Raw genomic sequence first — 23,770 nt, 5'->3', positions numbered from 1 at the left:
TTTAGAAAATTATTACCAACTTTATGTTAATAAATTTTAAAATTACACACACACACACGCACACACACACACACACACACACGCACACACACACACACACACGCACACATACACACACACACGCGCACACATACACACACACGCGCACACATACACACACGCGCAAACATACACACACACACACACACACACACACACACACAAATCTCATTTGTCTACCACAACTACCTGTAATAGAATCTCAGCTCTTCATACTGTATATCTTGATCAAGATCATAATTATAAAAATTCTTTATTAGCCAATGGCAATAAAACATATTCACAGCATACAGAGGGAAATCCCACATCACTGACTCTCGCTGACCCCTCCCTAATCAAATGGTGGGTGCCAACATGATTTTTAATTTTTTTTGTATTTCCTTATTGCCCCATGTCTCCCTTCTGTAAAACTACTCATGATTTTGCTTCTTAAAAGGGACCTAAGAGACGGATTTGAGGCTGCTCTCTTTAACCCAACTTAGGAGCCAGCTGCTGGCCAGCTCTTGGGTGCACCCCAATAATAATAATTTGCTACAAATTAGCACAAAAAAATTCATCAAAATGTGCATTTAAATCAGGCAAGCTAGTGTACAACTATAATCACAATACCTAGGAGACAGAACGGTCAGGAGTTCAAAGCCATCCTTGGATACACAGCAAGTTCAAAGTCAGACTAAGCTATATGAGACTTTGTCTCAAAAATTTTTTTAAAGCTAAACACAATGGTACACATCTGTGATCCCAGCACTCAGTAAACTGAGGCAAGAGTCTCATGAGTATAAGCTCAAGAGAGACAGGGTCTCAAATTAGTTAATAATTATAAATACATAATATATGCATACATACCAAGGCCAGAAAAAGAACCATCTGAAACTGGGAGAAATACTCCTCTCAGACAGACAGAAGCTAGATTAATGCCTGTACCTATCAGCAAGAGAGAAAAACCTCCCTAAGTCAGCAAACAATAAAGAACATTTTTTTCCCTGCAAACGTGAGGAAAATTAGCAGCAGGTTATATACTGTGAAACCTGTCTTCATTATCTCTGAAAGCTATAAAACTATAATCTGTTTATATTTTATGTTTAACTAGCTATCACAGTAGGGTATTGCTGACCTGCTATAACATACTTCATCCCACCTAGAAAAGGAAACTCAAAAGTTAAGACCAATAAAAACATTTTAAGGCAGAAGAGGAGACCAATATTCATGACTATGGACGCAAGCATCTGAAATATTAAACTAAATTTAAGCCAAAACAAAAAGTCAATTCATTATACAAAGGTATAATACTGTCAAAGTACAAATTTCTTTCTTCAGACTTTAATGATCGAGTTCCCAGAAAATTTAAAAGTTGATTTTAATTTTCAAAAATCAATATAATCTCTCATATTATAAAAAGTCTCTCAAATTCTGAAAGATATGGCTGTCTACATTCCTTAAAACTAAAGGCAATCTATACAGAGACAGCAATCAGAATCATGAAATCAAGATCAGTCTAGGTAGTATAGCTAAGATCCAGTGGTAGAACACTGTTTATTAGTTTTTAATGAACTTTACTTCTATGATCTTTCTAATTAACACTATGCTTCCAAATAATATTTCTTGGGCCACTAGCTTCAAAACCTTTACCTCTAGGAGTGTGGCTCAGTGATCCAGCCCTGTGTTTGGCATGTGCCCCTGGGTTCAAACACATACTTAAAAAAATTCTACCTAAAACTGTTCCACTTTTGGATGATAAATCAATCTAACCTTTTAAGGCACATAACCAACCAGAAGCAGTTTTTTGTGGACAGTGACCAGTCCTATCAGTCTTCCAAAGACAACCACACTTGTTAGTCTGATCAGGAACCTTAAAGCTGCTCATTTCCCTCAAACTCTTAAGTATTAGTATAGAAGAAATTAAAAGAATTGCTATAATTTTATGGATTTTGTCCCAATTTTAAATGACTAGAAATGTCAAAAAATTATAATAGCTCAAATTTTATAAAATTCAAGAGAAGCATAGGATTCTCTTTAAAGAATCAGATAACTAAAATGTAAATAAGAACACCGTTCAACACGGACCAAACCCACATCAGTTCTCCTGTTAGACTTACCTCGTTGCTTGCTGACTGATTGCGATTATCTTTCACTTTAGGTGTGAAAGAAAGCAGTGACTCTGTAGAACCTGTAATTAAAACCATTGACAAGACTTTAAAAGTATTTAAAAAATAAAAAGTGGAATAAAACTTAAACTTTTAAAATCTCAGCACTCAGGTGAAAGAGGCAGGCAGATCTCTGTGAATTCAAAGCTAGTCTCATCCACATACTGAGACCCTGTATTGAAGAAAGATTCTAACTGAACAATTAAAATGGCTCTATATCAGTGGCTCTCAACTTTTGAGTCGTGACCCCTTGGAGATCAAATGACCTTTTCATAGACCATTGGAAAACACAGACATTTATATTATGACTCATAACAGTAGTAAAATTGCAGTTATGAAGTAGCAACAAAATAATGTTATGGTAGATGGTCACTACAACACGAGGAACCCTATTAAAGGGTCACAACATTAGGAAGGTTGAGAACCACTGCTCTATATGACCTGTGATGAACTATCAGTTGCCTCTTCAGAATACAATTAGCCTAAAGAAACAGAGATATCAATGTAGTAGTCAAATGGTCCTGCGAACATCAGAAACAGAAAAGCAAACAAAATTCCTAAAGAAAAGAAAATTCTGCGCTTTCAGTCTGTAGATGTGTTTTCCTCTGTCCCACTTCTTGTGCTGTCAGAATACCTGAGACTGAATTAGGGGTGTAGCTCAGTAACAGAATGCTTGCCTAACAGCCACAAAACCCTGGGCTTCATACCCAGATCTGCAAAATAAATACAGGAAACTGAATGATTGAAAAAGCCAGAGATCTCAGAAATTTGGTATCTAGCAAGAGTCTTTATTTTATCCCAAGCAAGCAAGACACAGAGTTGACAAAAGCTTCCAAGGCCTTTGAAGGATAGCTTAAATTCATTCATGAGGACAGAAACATTACGATCTAATCACACCTCAAAAGTCTCATCTCTGAAAACTACTGCACTGGAAATCCATGTTCCAAGTCATCTTTTGGAGATGACATTAAACAACAGTATCTACCACCTCTCCACTCAGCTCCTCATGCTCAGCCTCAGAACATATTTTGTCCTACCTAATTCATCACTTTGAAATAAACAGATGTAAGTTACTCAAAGCACTTCAAATTCAAATTCTCCCTTATATTATTTCCCATATAGAAATGCTTGGATCTCTAAGTATCTAATTTAGTGTTTTAAGCAGACTTTGGAATATTTACATACGCATCTTAAAGAATTTTCTTGAGTATAAATACAAAATTTATTTACATTTCATATGCACATTATACACAAAGACTGGAGGTAATTTTGTGCACAAAATAAAGTTTCATAGAAATTTCCATGCATGATATTCATATCCAAAGTCCTGAATTTCCAAGCATTTATGATTTTAGATTTTCACAAAGGAAATATTTTCTTTTGTGGAATGTAACTGATCTATGGAATTTCAAATTTTAGGAATCTAGTGTAAATTAAAGGTGACACATTACTGTAGCTATATCAGTAATATTCTATATTCCCCTCAATATACCAAAATGTACAAGGATTGGTTATGTATACTCAAAGGTATAAAGAAATTGTTCTATATACTTAAATGCTAGAACATATCTGCCACATTAGACATTAGTGATAAATTTCTATTATCATCTACACCAATTCTGAAAGTCCATCTAGAAATGAAGCCTTACTTTGTTCATCAAAACAGTCTTGTAAGACTTCCAGCACATTCTGGCCTTGCTTTCCACGAATGTTGGGTACTCTAATAAAAAAGAAAAGGTAAATATATCATTTCTGTAAGATGTTTGTAACTTATGTTATTGTCTGCTAAGTACAGAAAAAAAAATCTTTCAAACAAAATACAAGCTCTTTTATGGTCCAAAAACTTACTGAAATAAGTATACTTCAATACTTATCAAAACAAACATATTTCACTAATATTACCATATTACCATAATAGCACCATTCAGTGCTAATAATTCAATGTTCAATTCTTCTTGTCCACAATTCTATATAAGCATTTTTTTCTTACTTCTATTACGTTATTGCATGACTTGTATTAATATTTCTCTCTTATATAAAATAATTAAAACATAAGTGCATAAAATAAGTGCACATAGAAATCAACCAGTCAAAGGTAACAGATTTTTCTATCTTCAATTTAAAAAACAGTTTCCAAAGATGAAAATAAGTTGTCTTAAAAGTTCAAGTATAAGCATGTCACCTGGAAGGCCGGCAAAATCTTCTGTGGTAATTCTTTAGATGATCCTGAAAGAAAAGTTAACTATCAATTTTTTAAACTATAATCAAATATAATTCATCTTCAAAATAATTCCAGTACAATACAAGATTAAGAAAAGAACATATTTTTTTTCATTTACTCTGTTAACAAGTATCTGTTAATTGTCCCATTAATACTATAAAGATTTTAGGGAGGGCAAGATGGCTAATTAGGAGCTGCATTCCCATAATACAACCTTAATGACATGAGTTTGATCCCTAGTTAAGTTAGGAAAAAATAACTAACTCCACGAAGTTGTCCCCTGATAAACACGTCACATGAGTGTGTACACATACTAAATGAAATAGCAAGACATAAAACAACAATAAAAATGGAATAGAAAGCCATTTGCAAAAACACCCAACAATTTTCTGAAAGATGGAAAACAGAGAAAGCATGATAAATAATGAAATATAACAAAAGCAGTAGCAAGCTGGGCGGTGGTGGCGCATGCCTTTAATCCCAGCACTCGGGGGGCAGAGGCAGGCGGGTCTCTGTGAGTTCGAGGCCAGCCTGGTCTACAAGAGCTAGTTTCAGGACAGACTTCAAAGTTACAGAGAAACCCTGTCTCGAAAAAAAAAAAAAGCAGTAGCAACCTAAAGTAAAATATTATATATATTTTATATATAGTACATATAATATATAATATCCTTCATTGGATATATTAATGTAATATATATAAATATTGTGCGCTCAGTGAAGGAGTTTAATTTGCCCAAAAGAAAGCCACAGAGATGCAGAACAAGAACTTGAGACAAGACAGAAGGAATAAAACATGCAAACGATACTAGAGCAATTCCCCAGCACAGGGGTACTCATTTGCAGTCCCAGAACTTGATGAGGCTAAGGCCAGGGGATTTCAACTTTGATATTAACCTGGCTGTGCTAAATAGTGAGACTCCATCTTAATAAAGGTAGATAGGAGAGATTAAAAAAAAACACATCATAAAACTGACAGCATGACATGGTATGGTTAAGGGGAAGGTTTTTATTGTAGATATGAGTTACAATGGCCAGAGGCATCTGGAAAGAGCCCAGAGCAGAGAAAGAAAGAAGTAGCCTAAACAAGACTATATGGAAGATGCGAGACCAGCTAGGGATAGATAATAGAGAAAACACAGTGAGAGAACCAGGAGCAGAGCACAGACAGTTCTCAGTTAAAATCTAGAAAATATTCATTTGAAACTACAACCTGCCAACTTCAACCTATCCTTCAGTTGATCTCAACTTGGTTTTCTTCCACCAAGACTATAGTTCACAGGAAAGAAAAAATTGTACAACACAACTGGATTTGCCAACCTCTATTTGGAGTAGATGGCATCCTGTTGTAGGTCGCTTAGCCGAATTCTTGGTCTCTATCCACTAGGTACTTAGGTACCTTGTTAGCACTCCCTCATCCTCCCTATCCAAAACCCAAACCCACACTAAGAAAAAACAAAAGTTTCTTTGGTTAAAAACAAGTATGTCTAAGGTAGGAAACGCCCTTGAAAACACTTAAGTATATATGAATACCTTCTCTTCTCTGCCCTTATCTTCTACATAGACAACACATTGTTATCAGAACTAATAAACTCAAAACAGTGGTAGGTTTTTAATAGGTATTTGATAATATACAACAAACATCTGTTACGTTTTGTTGCTTTGTGGCTTTAAAGACTTTTCCTCTGATTACATACAGTGTAAATTATATATGATATATATAATTTTACAGAATGCACACTATATTGTCATTTCATACATGTTCAAGCATACATATACAGCTACATAATAGGAGATCATCGATGAAGATTTTCTTAAAAAGATAAAGAGAACTGCTAGGTTAGGGCATAGTAATCACTAAAATTTGAAAGACTAATGAACATCAATGCGTCAAGAAACAAAGTGGCAAGTTCTGGTCCAAGCCAGACATTCAAAGTTGGCACCTTTTTAAAAAAAATGGTTGTCTTAAATAAAAGCTTTATCAATAACAGGTGTCCCATTAATATTAGAAACTACACATAATAGCACTTTGACAAAAAGTATAAGTTCAGGGGGTTTTGTTTGGTTGGTTTTTGTTCTAAGGAGAAATTAATACTCAAGTATTTCCAGGCCGTCAAGACGGACTTGTACAGTAGTAAGGAGTATTTGGAAGACTAGGAAATCGAGGCTAAAATGTGGAAACGGGAACAATCTCTTCAGAAATAAAAGCAGGCATAGACGAGACTACGGTGGGAAACCTTGAGACTAACAGTCCAGTTACTCCAGCTGGTGGTCCACAATTACATCTGCTTTATTACCTGTGCTGCTTTCAACCCACTCCTGACAACTCGCTCACAGCACCCACCCGACCCAACCCTGATCACCCTCACAGCACCCACCCCGACCCACCCCTGATCACCCCCAGAGCACCTAACCCTGACCAGCCACTCACAGCACCCACCCTGACCCACCCCTGATCACCCCCACAGTACTCACCCCGACCAGCCGGTCACAACATCCACCCCTGACCAGCCGCTGACAGCACCCACCCCTGACAGCCGCTCACAGCACCCACCCGACCCACCCCTGATCACCCCAGAGCACCCACCTCGACCCACCCGCCCGGCGTCTGGACCGCTCGACCCCAGGGCCGCCGCTTCAGGTCAGAGTCAGGGTCCAGACCAGAACTTACCAGATGAAAGGAGGCCATGTTTCCGGCCCACAAAGCCCAGCTGAGGCCAGGGAGAGAAACCCCAGCAGGCCAGGGTTCCAGGAGGGTCAAGAAAAAAGTCGTCCGCCTTGAGTCAGATTCCGGACGGAGGCGGCAGCCCAGGAGCCTCGGGTTCCGCACTTCAAACTAGGTCCTAAATAAACAGGCGCAAAGGAGGATTCAAAAGAGTCGCGCTTGCGCAAAACGCACCGCGCAGCGGCAAGCACTCTGGCCGTTATTGGCGTTAGAGTCCCGCCCTTCATCCCGCCCCTGAGCCAGTCCAACCTATCAACCCGCCTTTCTCAGATCGCCCCGCCCTCCCACCACGGGCCTTGGTTTCCAGCGGGCCGTATCTTCCTCCCGCCCCGCCTCCCGCCCGTCGTCCCGCCTCCCGCCCGTCGTCCCGCCTCCCGCCCGTCGTCCCGCCTCCCGCCCGTCGCCCCGCCTCCCGCCCGTCGCCCCGCCTCCCGCCCGTCGTCCCGCCTCTTGCCGGTGGCCCCTGGTTTACAAAGCGAGTTCCTAGGCAGCCAGGGCTACAGAGAAACCTTTCTGTCTCGAAAAAAAACGAAAGGAAAAAGGATTAGAGGGAGAAATTGCAGATGTGTTGAACAGATTACACTACACAGATTCGTCATCTATCTCTGAAAATAATAGCAAGAATAATGTCTTCTTTTTTCGAGTATGTGGAAATCATTTATGAAGTATTGCAGATAAATAATCTGCATAAATATATACACGTATACGCATTAGCAAAGCGACTTATTAAGGAAAAACGGCTACTTCAGTCTCATGCAAAATTAAAGTAATGGCCCAGATTGGAAAACAACATTAAACCGATGTTCTAAGGACTATCTTGTACCACTTCTGGGTCGCCTAGAGTCAAGTAGTTGTAATTTAGCTGATCTATATCCTGAGAAGACAAATGTCCTTTAAAAGCAAATAAATAATGAGTGAATGGATGAGGATTTAAGAGCTGTCTCTGTGGTCAAGAGTGCTTGCAGCACTTTCAGAGCAAAGTTCCGTTCCCAGCATCCAAACCTCACCTCACAACCGTCTGTAGCTCTAGTTCCAGGGCATCCACCGCGCTCTTCCGACCTCAGCCGGCACCAGGCATGCACGTGATGCATACACGCAAACAAAACACTCACACCTATAAAGTAATTTTCTTTTAATTGGAGATTGTTTTAGAATGATGGGGTTGTGCTCTGGGCTGCGCCGACATCTGCCGAGCTTGCCGGCCAGATCCGCCAGGAGGCAGCAGAGGTGCTGCAAACCTAACAGGCCAGAAATGTATTTATTAATCCTATTCTCCAATGGAAAGGGGCAGAATCCAGGCAACTTGTACTTTGTACAACAGCAACGACTAGATAAACCTCGAAGAGGAGTCAACTGATCCTAGAAACTGAAATAGTCTTTCTCCTATATTGGAAACAATTTTGGCACTGTTGTCCTCAAATGCAACGGGGGTACTTTGTGGGTATTTTGAATAAAAGCTGTGGCCAAATAGAAGTAAGCATATGATGCTGAATTGTTCAACGTGCAGACACTTTTTGCTGTATAAGCAGTTGAGAGGGAGTCTAGAGAGTCATATAAAATGTTCAGGATTAAAAAAAAATGGACTTTTGCTTTGAAACCTTGGGAACCAGTAAGCATAAACAATTTCTAAACTCCAGGAGAATAAACAAATTTGACAGTAAATCTTTGAGTCTCCCAGCTCCTAAAGACAAAGAGAGCATCACTAATACAGGGGTTTAAACGTTCTGATCAATGACGACGGCCATGGTGACTAGGAAGTTTGACTCCCCCCCACCTCCCGGTGCTATGCTGATGAAAGAAAACCTGAAGGCTTCTACACAAGCAAAAATACTCTGTCCCCCTCAGAGTGTGAAGCTCTTGAAAGTCCGTGTGAAACTTTCAGAAAGGTCACGCACTGAAAATGATTGACCAGGACAGCCACTACCATTTTGTCATCAAAATGCTGAGGTCGGCCAGTGAGTGAGGAGAGTGGAGACCACCAGGAAGAATTCAGCTGGTGTCTCGAGACCTCACCAAGCTTACAGCTCAGAAAGCCACAAAGTGGGGAAATGCCCCGGGACCTGGAATCCTCCACATCATCAAAGCCAACCAGCTGGAGCGCTGTTCCTGCCTGACTTACAGGAATGTCAGCTCACAGAGGTTAGTTTTGAACTCTGGGACGACAACAGTCGTTGTCTATATGATCATACCTGCCTTGCACATAAGTGATTCTGAGATGTTCCTGATGTCTCACAGGGGAAATGCCACACTATGTCCTATGCTTGGATCATCTTTAGATATCTGTCAATTCAAAATGACTATAGAAAACCATAAATGATGAAAATGCCAAACTTTATCTTATATAGGTAGTACATAAAAATAAGAGCTTATGTAAAAGAGGAAATACAAAGAAAAACTGCCAACAAAGATATGGGGCAGAAATGAAACATTGATGAAATGCTGAAACAGGAAAAACTTTCCTTATATTTAAAAATACACTAATGTTTGCGAAATAGAATCTGATTCTGGCACACATCCGAAGTTAGAATAAAATTTCACGAATTCTATGGCCAGTGAAGGACTGTATTTATCTAGGAATGGTTATAAAGAACAAGGATTTATAATCACTAGCTCAGATTAAAACTCATCCACCATCAGGCATTTAACAGCTTACAGAAACTTGGGAGGTATCCCATCCAGAGGGACATAAACGGGGGTCCCTGATAAACCTGGAGGAGAGGAATAGAAGGGCAAGAGACACGAGAAATGACAGTAAGTCTAGCTTTCTTAACAAGCTGCCCACTTTATTATTCCTCAGAAGCTGTTATATAGCAAACAGGCAAGGGGGAGGGGAGGTAGGATGCTGGAATTTAGGTCTGGAGACACCCCTAGCTGATAAGGAAATACTGAGGTCTGTGATTGTTAACTAACATAGGAAATGCTAGCTGCTTCTAAAGCCTGGGGCTTGCAGGTCTTGCAGGGAGACAAGATACAAGGTTAATTTCCTAGGCCCAGAACTTATCCTGACAAAGGTGGATATTTTACTTAACTTGTGAGCTTAAGAGGGCAATAAACAAAATACAGATCTCAAAATACAGGTCTTTGCTTAGGGCAGGGAGGAATGGTAAAGCCATGTGTTGGGAGGGAGGTCGGGAGGGAGGAGACCCATGCTCAAAGACATGGTGTGAAGTTAAGCCACTGTTTCTACAGTCATGAAGCAAATTGAAAATTAGGAACCTGATAATAATGCCAGTCTCTAAGACCGTATAGGCAATGCAATCAGGAAGCCACCGCAATTACAAAACTGCCCCCTCAGGGAAGCCTCCACAAATAACACAACAGTGAACACCAAGCTGCTTATTGCATCTGAGTTGGTGCCACATCACACCTAACATGATACACACCAGCACAACCGATGGCCCCTGGCTAAACAGTCAACATCTGTGAAGCTAGAGATCGCACACTGTACCATCCCATCACATTACCATGGAGAAGTCGGATACTTATGAGCCATTCCTGCCTTTTCTTTGGTGACGGGAGAATTCTCATTGAGCTTCACCTAGTCTGACTCCGAGTGCTAGCACTGAGCCTTAAACCCACCTTTTGTTTCTCTTGTTGCCCTCCATGTGAAGCTTGTCTGAACGTTTCCCAAGGGTACATAGTCTAGGCAAAAAAAAAAAAAAGGTTTAGAAAAATTGGGGCACATTATGATATTCCTTAATAAAGAATTTGCATTTGGCATTGTCCCTTTGGAAGCTATGGAAATCAGCTTGCTAAAAATGTAGGTTGGAGAACAATAAAGAAACCTGGCTCGGTCCACAGTCTCCGGCCCCAAAGAGGCTGAGTCTCCCTGCAGCTGGGAAGACTAAAATCATCCTTGATGTGCCTCTGGACTTCTTCCTATGGACAGGTGTGAATGCCCACACCCGCCATCCACCACACTTCGGTGAAAAGAATCCAAAGGAAGCTTAAGAATTGATTCTGCTTCTCTTTTGCCTTGCCAATCATATTGACTCATCCCAATTCTACTTGGGAAACTTGCTGAAAAATGCAGAAATTTGTTTTCGGGGTTTTTTTGTTTGTTTGTTTGTTTGTTTTTCCCAATATTTTCAGCTTCTACAGTAAAGAATGACACATTAGGAAGGGTTTAAATAAATGTGAAGCATCAGTCTACTTTGTTTTCACCTGCAACACCAACTAAATAATCTTAAAAGAAAAGCATACGCTTAAATTTTGTATATATTGAGTCTGTAATGGCAGAATGAATTTTAAATAAATTTGACTAACGATATCATTATTAGGCTATCACCAGAGTACCTATTGTTCTGAATTCCTAGCTTCTGCTAAAGCTAACAGTAGCTTGTGATTGACGTAATTTGGGAACTGGTGTTCTATGTGTATGTTGGCCTCTGTTAGACTTTTCCCCAGTGTGACAAAACACCTGGGAAAACAACTTAGTGGGGGAAGGGCTGACTTTGCTCATGGTTTCAGAAGTCTCAGTCCATCATGAAAAGGAGGAGAGGATACGGCACAACCGAACACACACATACCATAGAGCCAGGGAGCAGAGAGAGAACTTGCCTAACTCACTAACCCTCCCCCTTCCCCCCTCTTATTCCATCTGGGTCCCGGGTGTGTGGGATGGCGCCACATACTTCCAGAGGGGATCTTGCCCTCTTAATCTTTTCTTTAAATTTTCTCATAGACATATCCAGAACTGTCCTTTGCTAATTTAGGTGTCCCACAAAAGACTGTCAATCAAGATTCACAACTTGAGTGTAACAGTATACATACCTTTGGTCCCATCAGAGACAGGCTGATCTTTGTGAGTTCCAGGCCAATCAAATTGGGGGAAAGGACCCATAAGCACCCAAACTATTACATTATAAAAATAGTGTGAGCATATAACAGGAAAAACTTTTACCAGTTAAAAGCAATTCTTCATGCAATACTAAAAATTCTAAGGCTAGAAAATTAAATTATTAAATAGTGTTTCTAGTATAACTTCAGAAGCAGTGATTTTACACCATTTTTTCTTTCTTTTTTTTTTTTTACTTCCGGAAAGCGTGTTCTGACAAGCTCATTATGTCAATAATTTTGGGTAAAGGGGGAGGAAAGAAACTCCATACTGAGCACCTATGAATCTCTAGGATTCTATTACTACAATTTTCATGTACTCTATTGAAAACACTTTTATCCTATTAGTATCAATAAAAAAACTGACGGGAAACTCATTCATCTTGTTAAAATTACAGTTTTTTTCCAGTTATGTATTGTAAACATAAAATATGTGTGTATGCATATATCTGTTTGTGTGTGTGTGTGCACGTGCATGCATGTTTTTCAAGACAAGGTTTCTCTGTGTAGTTCTGGATGTCCTGGAATTCATTTGCATACAAAGCTGTTCTGAACTCAGCGATTCACCTGTCACTGCCTCCTGGGTGCTGGGATTAAAGGCGTGCATCACCACACCCGGCAACACAATTATATTCAATGCCAATACCTTTTAAATCTGCCAAATGAATTATGATAATTAATCAATAAATACTAAGGACCAGAAACTAAGAAGTTCTACATGAGGACTGGACATTTCTGGTCAGACTTGGGGTTTAAGCAATACTAGTAAGTAGATAGTAAAGTCATTAGACCTAGTAACAGAAAGATTTCACCAGGCTCTTGAGAGATGAGTAAGACATTACCAAATAGATAACAGAAAGGAGGGCACGTGAGCACACAGTACTGGGAGCTGTGAGGAGAAAGACCAACCGGCTTTGAGACATCTAGGAACAATAACTACAGCGGAAGGTACTTGTTTGTGAAACACTTTGGTTGGATATGTTGCTAGTGCCACAAATATTTATGGTTCACTAAGAGTTGAAAAAAATCTCAAAAGCAGTGGGGATCTTTTAGACCCTTCCATCTTTAATATTCATTATATTAATATTAAAGATGGAAGGGACTTCATCGGTTTGTATTTCACATGAGCAAGTAAAGAAAAGTCATGGGGACTGCTCAGTACATTTGATCTATCTGTCATGGGATTTCTATGCAGTGGTACCAGCGTACAGTGGGGTTGGGAACCCTGACAGGTCTAACTAGCTGAAACGTTTAAGACATATTAAACATTAAGCTAATGCTTAAGTTTTCAGTTTTGAATTATTTGGGGGAGATGGTTGAAGAAGACATCTTTGGTTCTTGGTGTATTAAGGATTAATTTTACTTCCAAGTCAACAGACCAAAAGAACCTCATTGTTTGATGAACTAGGTTTTATGTTTTGCTTCCTTTTTTTAAAAGGCAAGAAAGGCATAGGTAAGCAGATGTTTACTTAGCAGAAATATTCCTGTCTAGGCCAACTGAGATGGTTTCGGAGGTTAAGGAACATGCTGCCAAGTCTAAGGGCTTGAGTTCATTAGATTCTAGAGCCCCACATTGTAAAAGGAACAAACCAATTCCCACAAATTGTCCTCCCCGCCCGCCACACAAGCATTGTAGCATGTGCACACTTGAGTCTGAGTGTGAGCTCACACACATGCACACGCACTTAGTAAATGGCAAAAAATAGTCCTTTCTTTTTTTTTTTTCTAAAGGCTGTCTTTCTCTTTCCTATAAAACTCTATGGCCACGGCTAGGCCTAGCGATACAAACCTTAATCCCAGCACTTTGGAGGCAGAAGCAAGTAGATCTCCGTGAATTTGAAACCTGCCTGGTCTATAAAGTAGAATTTCAGGCCAGTCATGGCTACGAAATGAGACCCTGTTTTAAAACAAACAAACAAAATCTTTCTATAGATTCTATAAGTTCAATATAAGTATTTTTCTAATGAACACATTTTATTTAAGTAACATCTTTTAGAAATAAAGGCAGAGAGCAGAAAACGCTAATAAAATCTGGAAAGACCAAATGTGTCTTTGGTGTCTCTTCTCAAGCCCACAGCGCCTGCACCTGTTCCTTTCATCCTCAGATGATAATCTGCTGTTTATTTTGCTACCAGGAATCTAAGCAGATGAAGCTTGAAAAGAGGTTGCCTTTTAAAAGTTGCTCTGTGCCTGACCTTTCTTACTTCACAAAAAGTAAAGGGGGAAAAGTGTGTGTGTGTGTGTGTGTGTGTGTGTGTGTGTGTGTGTGTCCTGTTGGTGGAAGGGTTGGTGGTTAAAAAGCAAGTTGGGACTTCCTCTTTGAACAGTTGCCTTTCCTCTCACAAAACGGAGATTTCATTTTGTCTGAGGCTGGATAGAATTGAAAGCGACCCAAACACCAGAGCCACGGGCATGATGGCTAAGAAGCCCCCGAAACCAGCGCCCCGCAGGATCTTCCAGGAGAGGTTAAAGATCACCGCTCTGCCTCTGTACTTTGAAGGCTTTTTATTAGTCAAACGGTCTGATTACCAGGTAAGTCTGTAAACGGAAATTTTAAACACGAAAGTTTTCACTTAACACAAAACTTACTTCATGACAGTGCGATGTGATGAGGCCTCTGTGTCTCTGTTTGGCTTATACCCTCTTCCTTCAGTGAGAAGAATGATTCTAATTTTGATAGCTTAGATACAATTCACAGAATATATGTACGCATGCATATATGTATATGTCTGTGAGTGTGTGTGTGTGTGTGTGTGTGTATGTGAGTAGAAAGACCAAAGGGCTTGTATACACACACACACACACACACACACACACACACACACACACACGCATATATATGTAAGTATGATAAGGTTCTACTATTTAGCCATAGTAGAAAAACTCAATGAAATTTTCAAATAATTGTTCTAAACATCACATAAGATTTTACATTTCAAGATAATTTTGTTTGTGTGTTCTCTCAGCCATTAACTACTATGCTACAGTGTGATAAATTACATGAAGATACGACGTGATCTCCTGAGTAAATTGGGAGCATGGGGACCATGGGAGAGGGTACAAGGGGAGGGGAGAGGAAGGGAGGGAAGCAGAGACAAATATATAGCTTGATATAAACAATAAAGAAGTACCCTTTGCTAGTGCAATTTAAAATTTTATGTTTTAAAATATATGGAATATTTTAAGAGTTTTCTGAAAGCAAAAGTGCCTTTTTTAAAACAAAATTAGTGTGTTTACTATTCATAATAATGCCCTAAATGCTCTTTTAGGGCCAGTATGGTGAACAGAATTTCCGGAATGCATAATGAAGCAATATTAAATAAATATCAAATTTTCATGATTTTATGAGTTTACCATTTCTTACAACTGACCGGTATACAGTTCCGTATGATTTAGAGCAGGACCAGGTTATTATTCATCTTAAAATCCCCTTATCATCTTCCTGTAACTTATCACCACTGACGCATAGTAGTTAAGTGCTGAGTTTCCTACTTCCCATGTAGTTTAGATACACATTTATCTCTCTTGGTGTCCTCATTTTCTGGTGTCTCTGCTTTTAAAGTTGTAATTGTGGACAACATAAAATTAATTAGAGAAATGAAAATGCTACTAAAAGTAAAGAAAGTCATTGGTGTAGGTAGAATTTTATGAAATGTTAATATTGGCTGAAGTTGACGAAGTTTTAAATGTTTACAGAAATAACAAGCATTCAACGATGATAAGTCAAGGCTTCAGATGATTAATTAACATTCATGAAAAATTATGAATTTGAAAATACTGTAACAGTATATTCATATTTTCTATGTACATGGTAAAGATATTGCCATTTGAAAGTCTGGTTGAGATTTTTGTTGTAGGTGTTAAACATCTCTTGGTGAATTTGTAAGCTTTTTTGGAATTTTTGCTGTTGTCGCAGTTCAGCTACATGGTTTTACTTCAAAAACAGAGAACAGCCAAAAGTAAAATTCTAATTGGCAATTTAAATTTGATCATTCACTGACTGCCTTTCCAGAGTATCTCTAGTAACTGTGCATTACTAGATTTTTCAGGTGTTTAAACAAAGCATGTGTGGGTACGGTTAGCAGACGAAAATTCACGATTTTAAAATATCAGTAAACAACGTCTGCACTTGATCGTTTTCCACATAAAACTTGTAACCTTCTGAAAACGACCCCATCATCTCCCTGAACTCAGTTTATTCAACTGCAAAGGAAAAAAAAAAGATACTATTTACCTAGCATAATATATTACTACTTGCACTGTATTCTTCATTATTTCTGGGATAAGTAAGTGCAATACTGAATCAATTTGTTTTCCAAGCAGTATTTATTGCATACCTTATACATGACAAACTGAGAAGTTTAGCTTAGTAATAATTGTGATTTCTTATCTAACTCCTACTCTGGCTTTTCTTAGAAAGCATGCTTTAAGACAGAAGGAACTGTAATTGAGTATTTCTCGTAAAGGCTGGGGATGGAACTAAGTGGTAGAGCACTTGTATAAGAGGCGTGGGGCCCTGAGTTCAATTCGAGCATGGAAATGCAAATAACTGTGAAATGTATATATGAGAAGACTGATTTGTTTGCCCATTTGAATGCATTAGCAACTGCCTTTCCCTTGTGTACTAAGCAGAAGAGGAAGAAGAGAATGACAGCAATGTCAACGTACATGGTGGTTTCACAGATGAAAATGATAACTATATAAAATACTAATTTCTCACTTAAGATTAGATTCATTTTCTTCCTCTTTACTTTTTTGTCTGCTCACATCCTAAAGTCAGTTTGAGGTCTACAAACAAACGCTCCCTGGCACTTGCTGCCGGTTGTGGAGAAATCCCACTTATTTCCTTAAGTGTTTCTCTCTTTGCTTCTATACTTAAGTTTGTGAGCACTATGCTGTCCTGTTGATCAAGTCAGCGGTGGAGTTCATGGCATACATGACCTGGAGAGGCTATGGAGAATGCTGAGTCCCTGCTGGAAACAAACTCAGAAGATTAAGCTAGAGAAAACTTGCTTTAAGAATAAGATGTTCAATAAAGAAATTATAGGTCAAGAGGCTCTTATTGCAAGGTTTTATTTAATTTTTTCTTCTCTCATACATTACATCCCCGACCACAGTTTCCCCTCCCCCTGCCTCTCTACCCCATCTCCCCTTTCCCACAGAGTCACACCCCCTCTGTCTCTCCTCTGTAAAGAGCAGGCCTCCCAGTGACATCAAACAAACACAGCAAAACAAGTCACAATAAGAGTAGCTGTGGTGGTGCATGCCTTTAATCCCAGCACTCAGAGGCAGAGACAGGCGGGTCTCTAAGAGTTCGAGGCCAGTCTGGTCTACAAGAGCTAATTCCAGGTTAGGCTAGAAAGTTACAGAGAACCCGTCTCAAAAAAGAACAAAACAAAAACAAAAACAAAACAAACAAAAAAACAAAAAAGAGTAGTCATGGGGCTGGAGAGATGGTTCAGAGGTTAAGAGCACTGACTGCTAGTCCAGAGGTCCTGAGTTCCTGAGTTCAATTCCCAGCAACCATATGATGGCACAAAACCATCTGTAATTTGATCAGGTGCCCTCTTCTGGCATGCAGACAGAACAATGTATATAATAATAATAATAATAATAATAATAATAATAATAATAATAATAATAATAAAAGAGTAGGCACATGTCATCACATCAAGGCTGGATGAGGCAACCCAGTAGGAGGAAAAGGGTACCACAAGCAATTGTTTCAAGTTAACAGGTCATTTTAAAAGAAATTATAGTGTCCCACTCCCAGTAAATGTACCAGCATATGCTGATTTTAACACAGTCCTAGAAGGACCCTGAATTTCAGGTCAAGAATCTATGAAAAGTATTTTTCAAGGGAAAGACAAAGGAAGATTTACTTGAACTGCAGCATTAGGGCTTTAGATTAACTAAGAAGTATTCAATAATTAAAACACAATCAAATGGAAAATGCATTGCAGTTTTTATAAATCAAAAAAGTCAACTTTCCCAAGACTTTAAATACAAGAAAGTTTGAGCAATAGCCCATTGTTCTATCTGTGATGTTACCAGCTTTAAAGAATGTAACGTGTCCTCTTAACCTTAAAATGATGATATGATCATCATAATGGATCAAAGTGTCATTCCCTGATGGCCCTCACATTCAGGAAACTTTTAATACTACGTCATTTGTGTCCTAAAACACAATTCTCTATACCAGGAAACTCTAAAATGTTAAAATAGCATGCCTTTACCAGCAAAACATTTGGAACGTAGATATTCACTAGGAGAAAATGAACATATGTACCCCTTTACCAATATTCTATGTAGATTACTGAATATGTGCAAAAGAAAATAAGAAAAAGGAGATGAATATAAGTAGATATTCTCTAAGTTTCCCAATGGATCCTCTTGCACATTTTGGGTATGTGCACCTCATTTTGGAGAACCATTATTCAACATCTTTGGCTAGCCAAATGCCCTTGTTGTTAGAGGAAAAAAGGAACATTTTGTTGGGGGAGAAGAATAGAGAGAGATTTAAATAAATTCCAGTGTTCCTATTTACAATGGATTGCATTATAACTGATCTTCTCTAGTTACATTATCAAGAAAAAATACCGCAAAGGCAAGAGATTGTTCAAAGTTTGCAATGTGTACAATTCCTTTAAATGTAATATGTTCCCTCCTTTGTAAAATAAATGATCACTCTTTTGCCCATATAAATGAATTTGTGGAACAAATAGAGGATGTGATAGTGAACATATTTTATTGAAGTTTGACCGTGGTAGATATTGTGCGAAGGTCTTAATTTCTTATCACTCGGTTGTTAAAACAACTCATTTGGATAGCAAGTGTGTGCATCTCACAGATGGGTATCTGTGGCTCATGGAAGTTTTGTTAAAAATTCCTCATTGCTTGGAAAGTATGGATTCTATTGTGAGGCATGTGGCAAAATGCTGCCTCTCAAACTCGAGTTCGAATTCCTTCTAACAGTAGCTTCCAGATGTTACAGATGCCCTTTAAGTAGACATTTCATCATGAACTCAACAGTAAGCTGAGTATAATGAGACATTGACATTGACCTTAAACTTGAACTACAAAGTCATCGAGGACTATGGAGCAAGGGACAAGTTAGAGATCTCACTTCAGTACTTTTACTCCAAAGATTTAATACAGATTAAACAATTCTCAGATTCTATCTTATACCTGTAAGAATGGTTAAAATCAAAAACACTGATTACAACTTATGCTGGAGAGGTTGTGGGCTAAAGAGAACACTCCTACATTGCTGGTGGGAATGCAAGCTGGTACAGCCCCTTTGGATATTAGTATGGCAATTTCTCAGAAAATTAGAAAACAACCTACCTCAAGACCCAGTAATACCACTTTTGGGTATATATCCAAAGGATGCTCAATCATGCCACAAGGACATGTGCTCAATTATGTTCATAACAGCATTGTTTGTCATAGCCAGACAACCTAAATGCCCTTCAACTGAAAAACGGATAAGGAAACTGTGGTACATTTACACAATGGAGTACTACATAACAGAAAAAAATGACATCTTGAAATTTGCAGTCAAATGGATGGATCTAGAAAACATCATATTGAGTGAAGTAACCCAAACCCAGAAAGACAAATATCATATGTACTCACTCATAAGTATCTTTTAAACATAAAGCAAAGAAAACCAACCTACAATTCACAATCCCAAAGAACCTAGACAACAATGAGGACCCTAAGAAAGACATACATGAATCTAAACTACATGAGAAGTAGAAAAAGACAAGATCTTCTGAGTAAATTGGGAGCATGGGGACCATGGGAGAGGGTAGAAGGGGAGAGGAAAGGATGGGAGAGGAGCAAAGAAAAATATATAGCTCAATAAAAATAATAAAAAGCAAGAAACTGCGTGTTAAATGCCCTCTACTCAGAGACATGGCCATCAAGTTAATTTTTAAAATATTTAAATATCTATACAAATAAAAATACCTACCGGGGTACTAATTATTTAGTATTAGCCAAGTTATCCTGGGATCCATACGGTCTTCTCAGAAACTGATTCAGAGTTCTGACTTTTCCCTGTCTGGGAGTTTGTGACTATCCATTGCAGAAGCTCATGGGTCACACTGTTATTTCTCACCCTACTTTTCCTTCCTTTGTACTCAAGTCAGTGCCTTTATATTTGGTTCTTACTCTACTTAATAATTTCTTCTTAATTCTCTCTATCCATCAATAAGATTTTTTTTCACCTTTTAACTTCTGTTTGCTCCCTGGTGAATTCTACTCAATTAATATCATTCTTTTGTGTCAGACCATCTCTGTAATTTTTCTCAGGAACACAAAGAGATACCTGCATGTATATTCTGAGGAATCTCAATAACCCTTGCCCTTTAAAAATGATGCTAGCTTTGTTTTTCTTCTGAAGGCTAGTTAGGAAAATGAACAGAGTGGTAGAGTGACTTCTAGTGTTTTCTCTACGACTATCTTGGGTTTGATTTTAGAGGCTGCATATTCATTAAACATCACTAGTGGTTATATTTCCTAAATGATGCCCATAGATTTCAACGGTTTCTACAGTGCTCACCTAGATCTGAAATACAGAATAGCTGTGACCTGCTCCTTTCATGACAGAGGCTTACTGACAGAGAAGAGTTTGAAAGCTCCCCCTACCCACCGGCAAAAAAAAAAAAAAAAAAAAAGTGTGGTAAACCAAATAAGCCAGCTCCTCAGATGTAATTGTTCTTGTTAATTCATCGTGGGTCAAGTCCGTGATAGTTCATTCTGTTTCAACAGTATCAAATACTACTTTGTACCACCAGTTTTACACAACTCCCAACTGAACGAGGGGCCAGTACATATTAGCAACTTCTGCAGTGAAATTTCTCTCTGAAGTTTTTAAAACATCTCCAAATGTAAGAATAACTTCTGGACCCAAGAGATGGCTCAGGGGCAAAGGGTAAGGCTGCTTACCCAAGTTTGCGCCCAGAAACTCACATGGTAGGAGAAAATGGACTCCATCCAGCAAGTTGTGCTCTGACCCCAACATGAGCACTATGGTATATATGTGCATGCACGCACACAGACACTGGTGTGGGAGATCCTTCTGTTGTTTTTATTGGCTAATGAATAAAGAAACTGCCTTGGTCTATTGATAGGGCAGAACTTAGGTAGGTGGGGAAAACTGGACTGAATGCTGGGAGAAGGAAGACAGGAGGGAGAAGTCATGGAGCCGCCACCAGAGTCAGACATGCCGAAACTTTGTTGCCATGTGGCGATATACAGATTAATAGAAATGGGTTAGATTGAGATGTAAGAGTTAGAGCTAAGGGGCCAAGTAGGGATTTAATTAATACAGTTTCTGTGTGATTATTTTGGGTCTAAGCTATCCAGCTGGCTAGGAACCAACAATAGCCTGCTACTATACAAACACTAAAGAAAGGAGGAATGAAAATGTTTTAAAATAATTAAAAAGGAAAGCTTTAGGAATGATTTTGTATAGGAAGGACAATATTTCATTATTCTGTTCTTGAAGATAACCTGCCCTTCTCTTTCACAGTCTCGTTAGAACATACCTTTAAAGTATATCACCATTCTCTCAGATGACCATATAAATCACTACATTAAAAACAATTCCAGGTTGGAGATATGAGTCAGTGGTTAAGAGCTGCTTTTCCAAAGGATAAAGTTTCAGCTTCCAGCACCCACATGGTAGCTTAAAGCCATCTGTAACTTGGTCATCAGCTTATGCAAGACCCCCTGGTCCCAGCTACTGCTTTTGTCTTCTTTACTTCTTTTCTTATCTGCTCTGTTTCTCATGCTTGGGCCTCCCTCTTGACACCTTGCCACCCAGGACCTTTATTTCTGCCGGTTCAGAGAAGTTCCACAAGCAGCCATGTCTCTCTCTCTTTCCCCAACTTTAAATGTTTAGGATCTTCTACTGTGATTTTTTTTCTTCCCCCAAGTTTTAAACCAAACAGACTCAGGAATTACATAACTAAGGGTCTTTGTTTTATTACTGATAAAGTCTACCAATATGTTGTTTGATAGTAGACCTAAGCAGCTAACACTTCAACATAGAGTGAGCTACCTTGAATGACTGAGTCAACTCGAGAGGCCCAAGCCTACACTTCTTAGGCCCTTTGCTCCCTGGCAGGAAGTCGAGCAGAGCACCCACTCTTCTCTCCACACAGCTAAGGCGAAGTGAGGACCGGAAGGGGTGAGTGAAGTATCCTGCCTCCCGACCTTACCTGTTTGATGCTCAATCCTGTTCGATTCAGACATCAGTCACTCTGGTAGCATCCATTAGTGAAGACTATACGAGAGAGTGTAAAATGTAGCAGAGGCCAAAAACAGGGCTACTGTAGTGACAGGAAGCTTGGCGTCCTCAGTGAGCAGAAGGAAAGACATTTCTAAAGGGGTCAAAACTAAGGTTTGTTCTCTTAATAATCTACTTGACTCTAAGAAGTGTTCGCACACATTAGACATTCGGATTTCAGGAACCTCTTTCCTCTGTTTTGTAATCATCTTTTAGGAAGGAATTTTGATTGACCCCTTAGTTGCTTCCATAGGCCTACTATATGTTGCAGTCAGCTCTCAGTTCGTGGGGGTGGAAAGACCGCTTGCCATGAGTAAGGATACATCTTTCCAAGTCCCACCTCTGTGTTTGGGGTAGGTTACTGCAGTAATATGATCATTTTATTTAAATCTGACCATATGTACATACCACTAAAGTATAACTTTTATCTTTTCTCCCACAAATTAGGTGAATCTATTTTCTGCCTTTTGAATTTTGACCATGTCATGTAATGTGCTTAGGTAAATATGACAAAGGCAGAAATTTGTATTAATCATATGCTTGTTAAGGATGAAGCGGTGGCTTACTGGTTAAGAGCATTTGCTACTCTTGCAGAGGACCTGGGATCAGTTCCTAGCATCCATGTGGTAGCTCACAACTACCATTCAATCCAGATCCAGGAGATCAGACCGTCTGCTGGCCTCCGTGGGTTCCTGAACACACATAGTGGATGTAAATGCATTAGGTGTGCACGCACCCACATACACACAATTGAAAAATGAACAAGTATGCTTGCACATTGACCTTTATTCTCTCTTATAGAAAATGCTTTGAGTGTTTTGTTTTCAAGATTTAATTTTAATTACGTGTATGTGTGTTGTCTATGTGTGGATATTTGCAACATGGATACTGGGAACTGAGTCACGTCTTTGGAAAAAGGGAAACATTCCTTTTTTTTTTTCTCTCTCTCTCTCTAGATAGGGTTTCTCATGTAGCTATGGCTGTCCTGGAACTCACTCTATAGGCCAGGCTGGCCTCAAACTTAGAGATCTGCCTACCTCTGTCTCTGGAGTGTTGAGATTGAAGGCATGCTCCACCATACGGCCATTAAGCATTCTTTGTTTGTTTGTTCATTTGTTTGTTTTGAGAGACAGTTTCTCTGTGTAACAGCCCTAACTGTCCTGGAACTGGCTCTTGTAGACCAGCTGGCCTCAAACTCACAGAGATCCACCTGCCTCTGCCTCCACCTCCCGAGTGCTGAGAGTAAAGGCATGCATCACCACTGCCTGGCACAACCAGTAAGCATTCTTAACCGTGGTACTTCTCTCCGGACCATTTCTAGTAATGTTTATGAAGGTATGTGAATAAAGTGTGGGCAGAGTGTAGTTGGGAGACAGAGGAGATAGATCTCTGTGATGTCAAGGTCAACCTGCAGCGCTATCTGTGTAGTGAGTTACAGGACAGCCATAGATAAAGAGGCCCTGCTGGTGGGGGGGGAGGGCAGGGGAAGTAAATGAAGCCGGAGGTAA

General features: G+C 39.2%; 2 protein-coding genes across 4 annotated transcripts in view; one reads left to right on the top strand and one right to left on the bottom strand.

Moving 5' to 3' along the window:
* Cenpc (centromere protein C) overlaps positions 1-7,327 on the bottom strand; it is a 49,566-nt gene extending 42,239 nt beyond the window's left edge. The window contains 4 exon segments of the mRNA XM_048446296.3: positions 2,136-2,206; positions 3,833-3,903; positions 4,366-4,409; positions 7,073-7,327. Of these exon segments, the coding sequence (XP_048302253.3) occupies positions 2,136-2,206; positions 3,833-3,903; positions 4,366-4,409; positions 7,073-7,090 (204 nt within the window). The 5' untranslated portion in view covers positions 7,091-7,327.
* Positions 7,328-14,285: 6,958 nt separating this feature from the next.
* Positions 14,286-23,770, top strand: part of Stap1 (signal transducing adaptor family member 1) — a 37,261-nt gene continuing 27,776 nt past the window's right edge. For all 3 annotated transcript variants that reach the window (XM_085691709.2, XM_048446294.3, XM_085691708.2), the window contains exon 1: positions 14,286-14,494. In XM_085691709.2, the coding sequence (XP_085547835.2) occupies positions 14,375-14,494 (120 nt within the window). In that variant the 5' untranslated portion in view covers positions 14,286-14,374. The remainder of the gene's footprint in view (positions 14,495-23,770) is intronic.

The sequence above is a fragment of the Myodes glareolus genome, chromosome 8, assembly GCF_982192425.1.
Source record: "Myodes glareolus chromosome 8, mMyoGla1.1, whole genome shotgun sequence".
Taxonomy (NCBI): Eukaryota; Metazoa; Chordata; class Mammalia; order Rodentia; family Cricetidae; genus Myodes; species Myodes glareolus.
The sequence above is the reverse complement of the archived record's forward strand: the minus strand, read 5'-3'. Positions and strand labels throughout refer to the sequence as shown.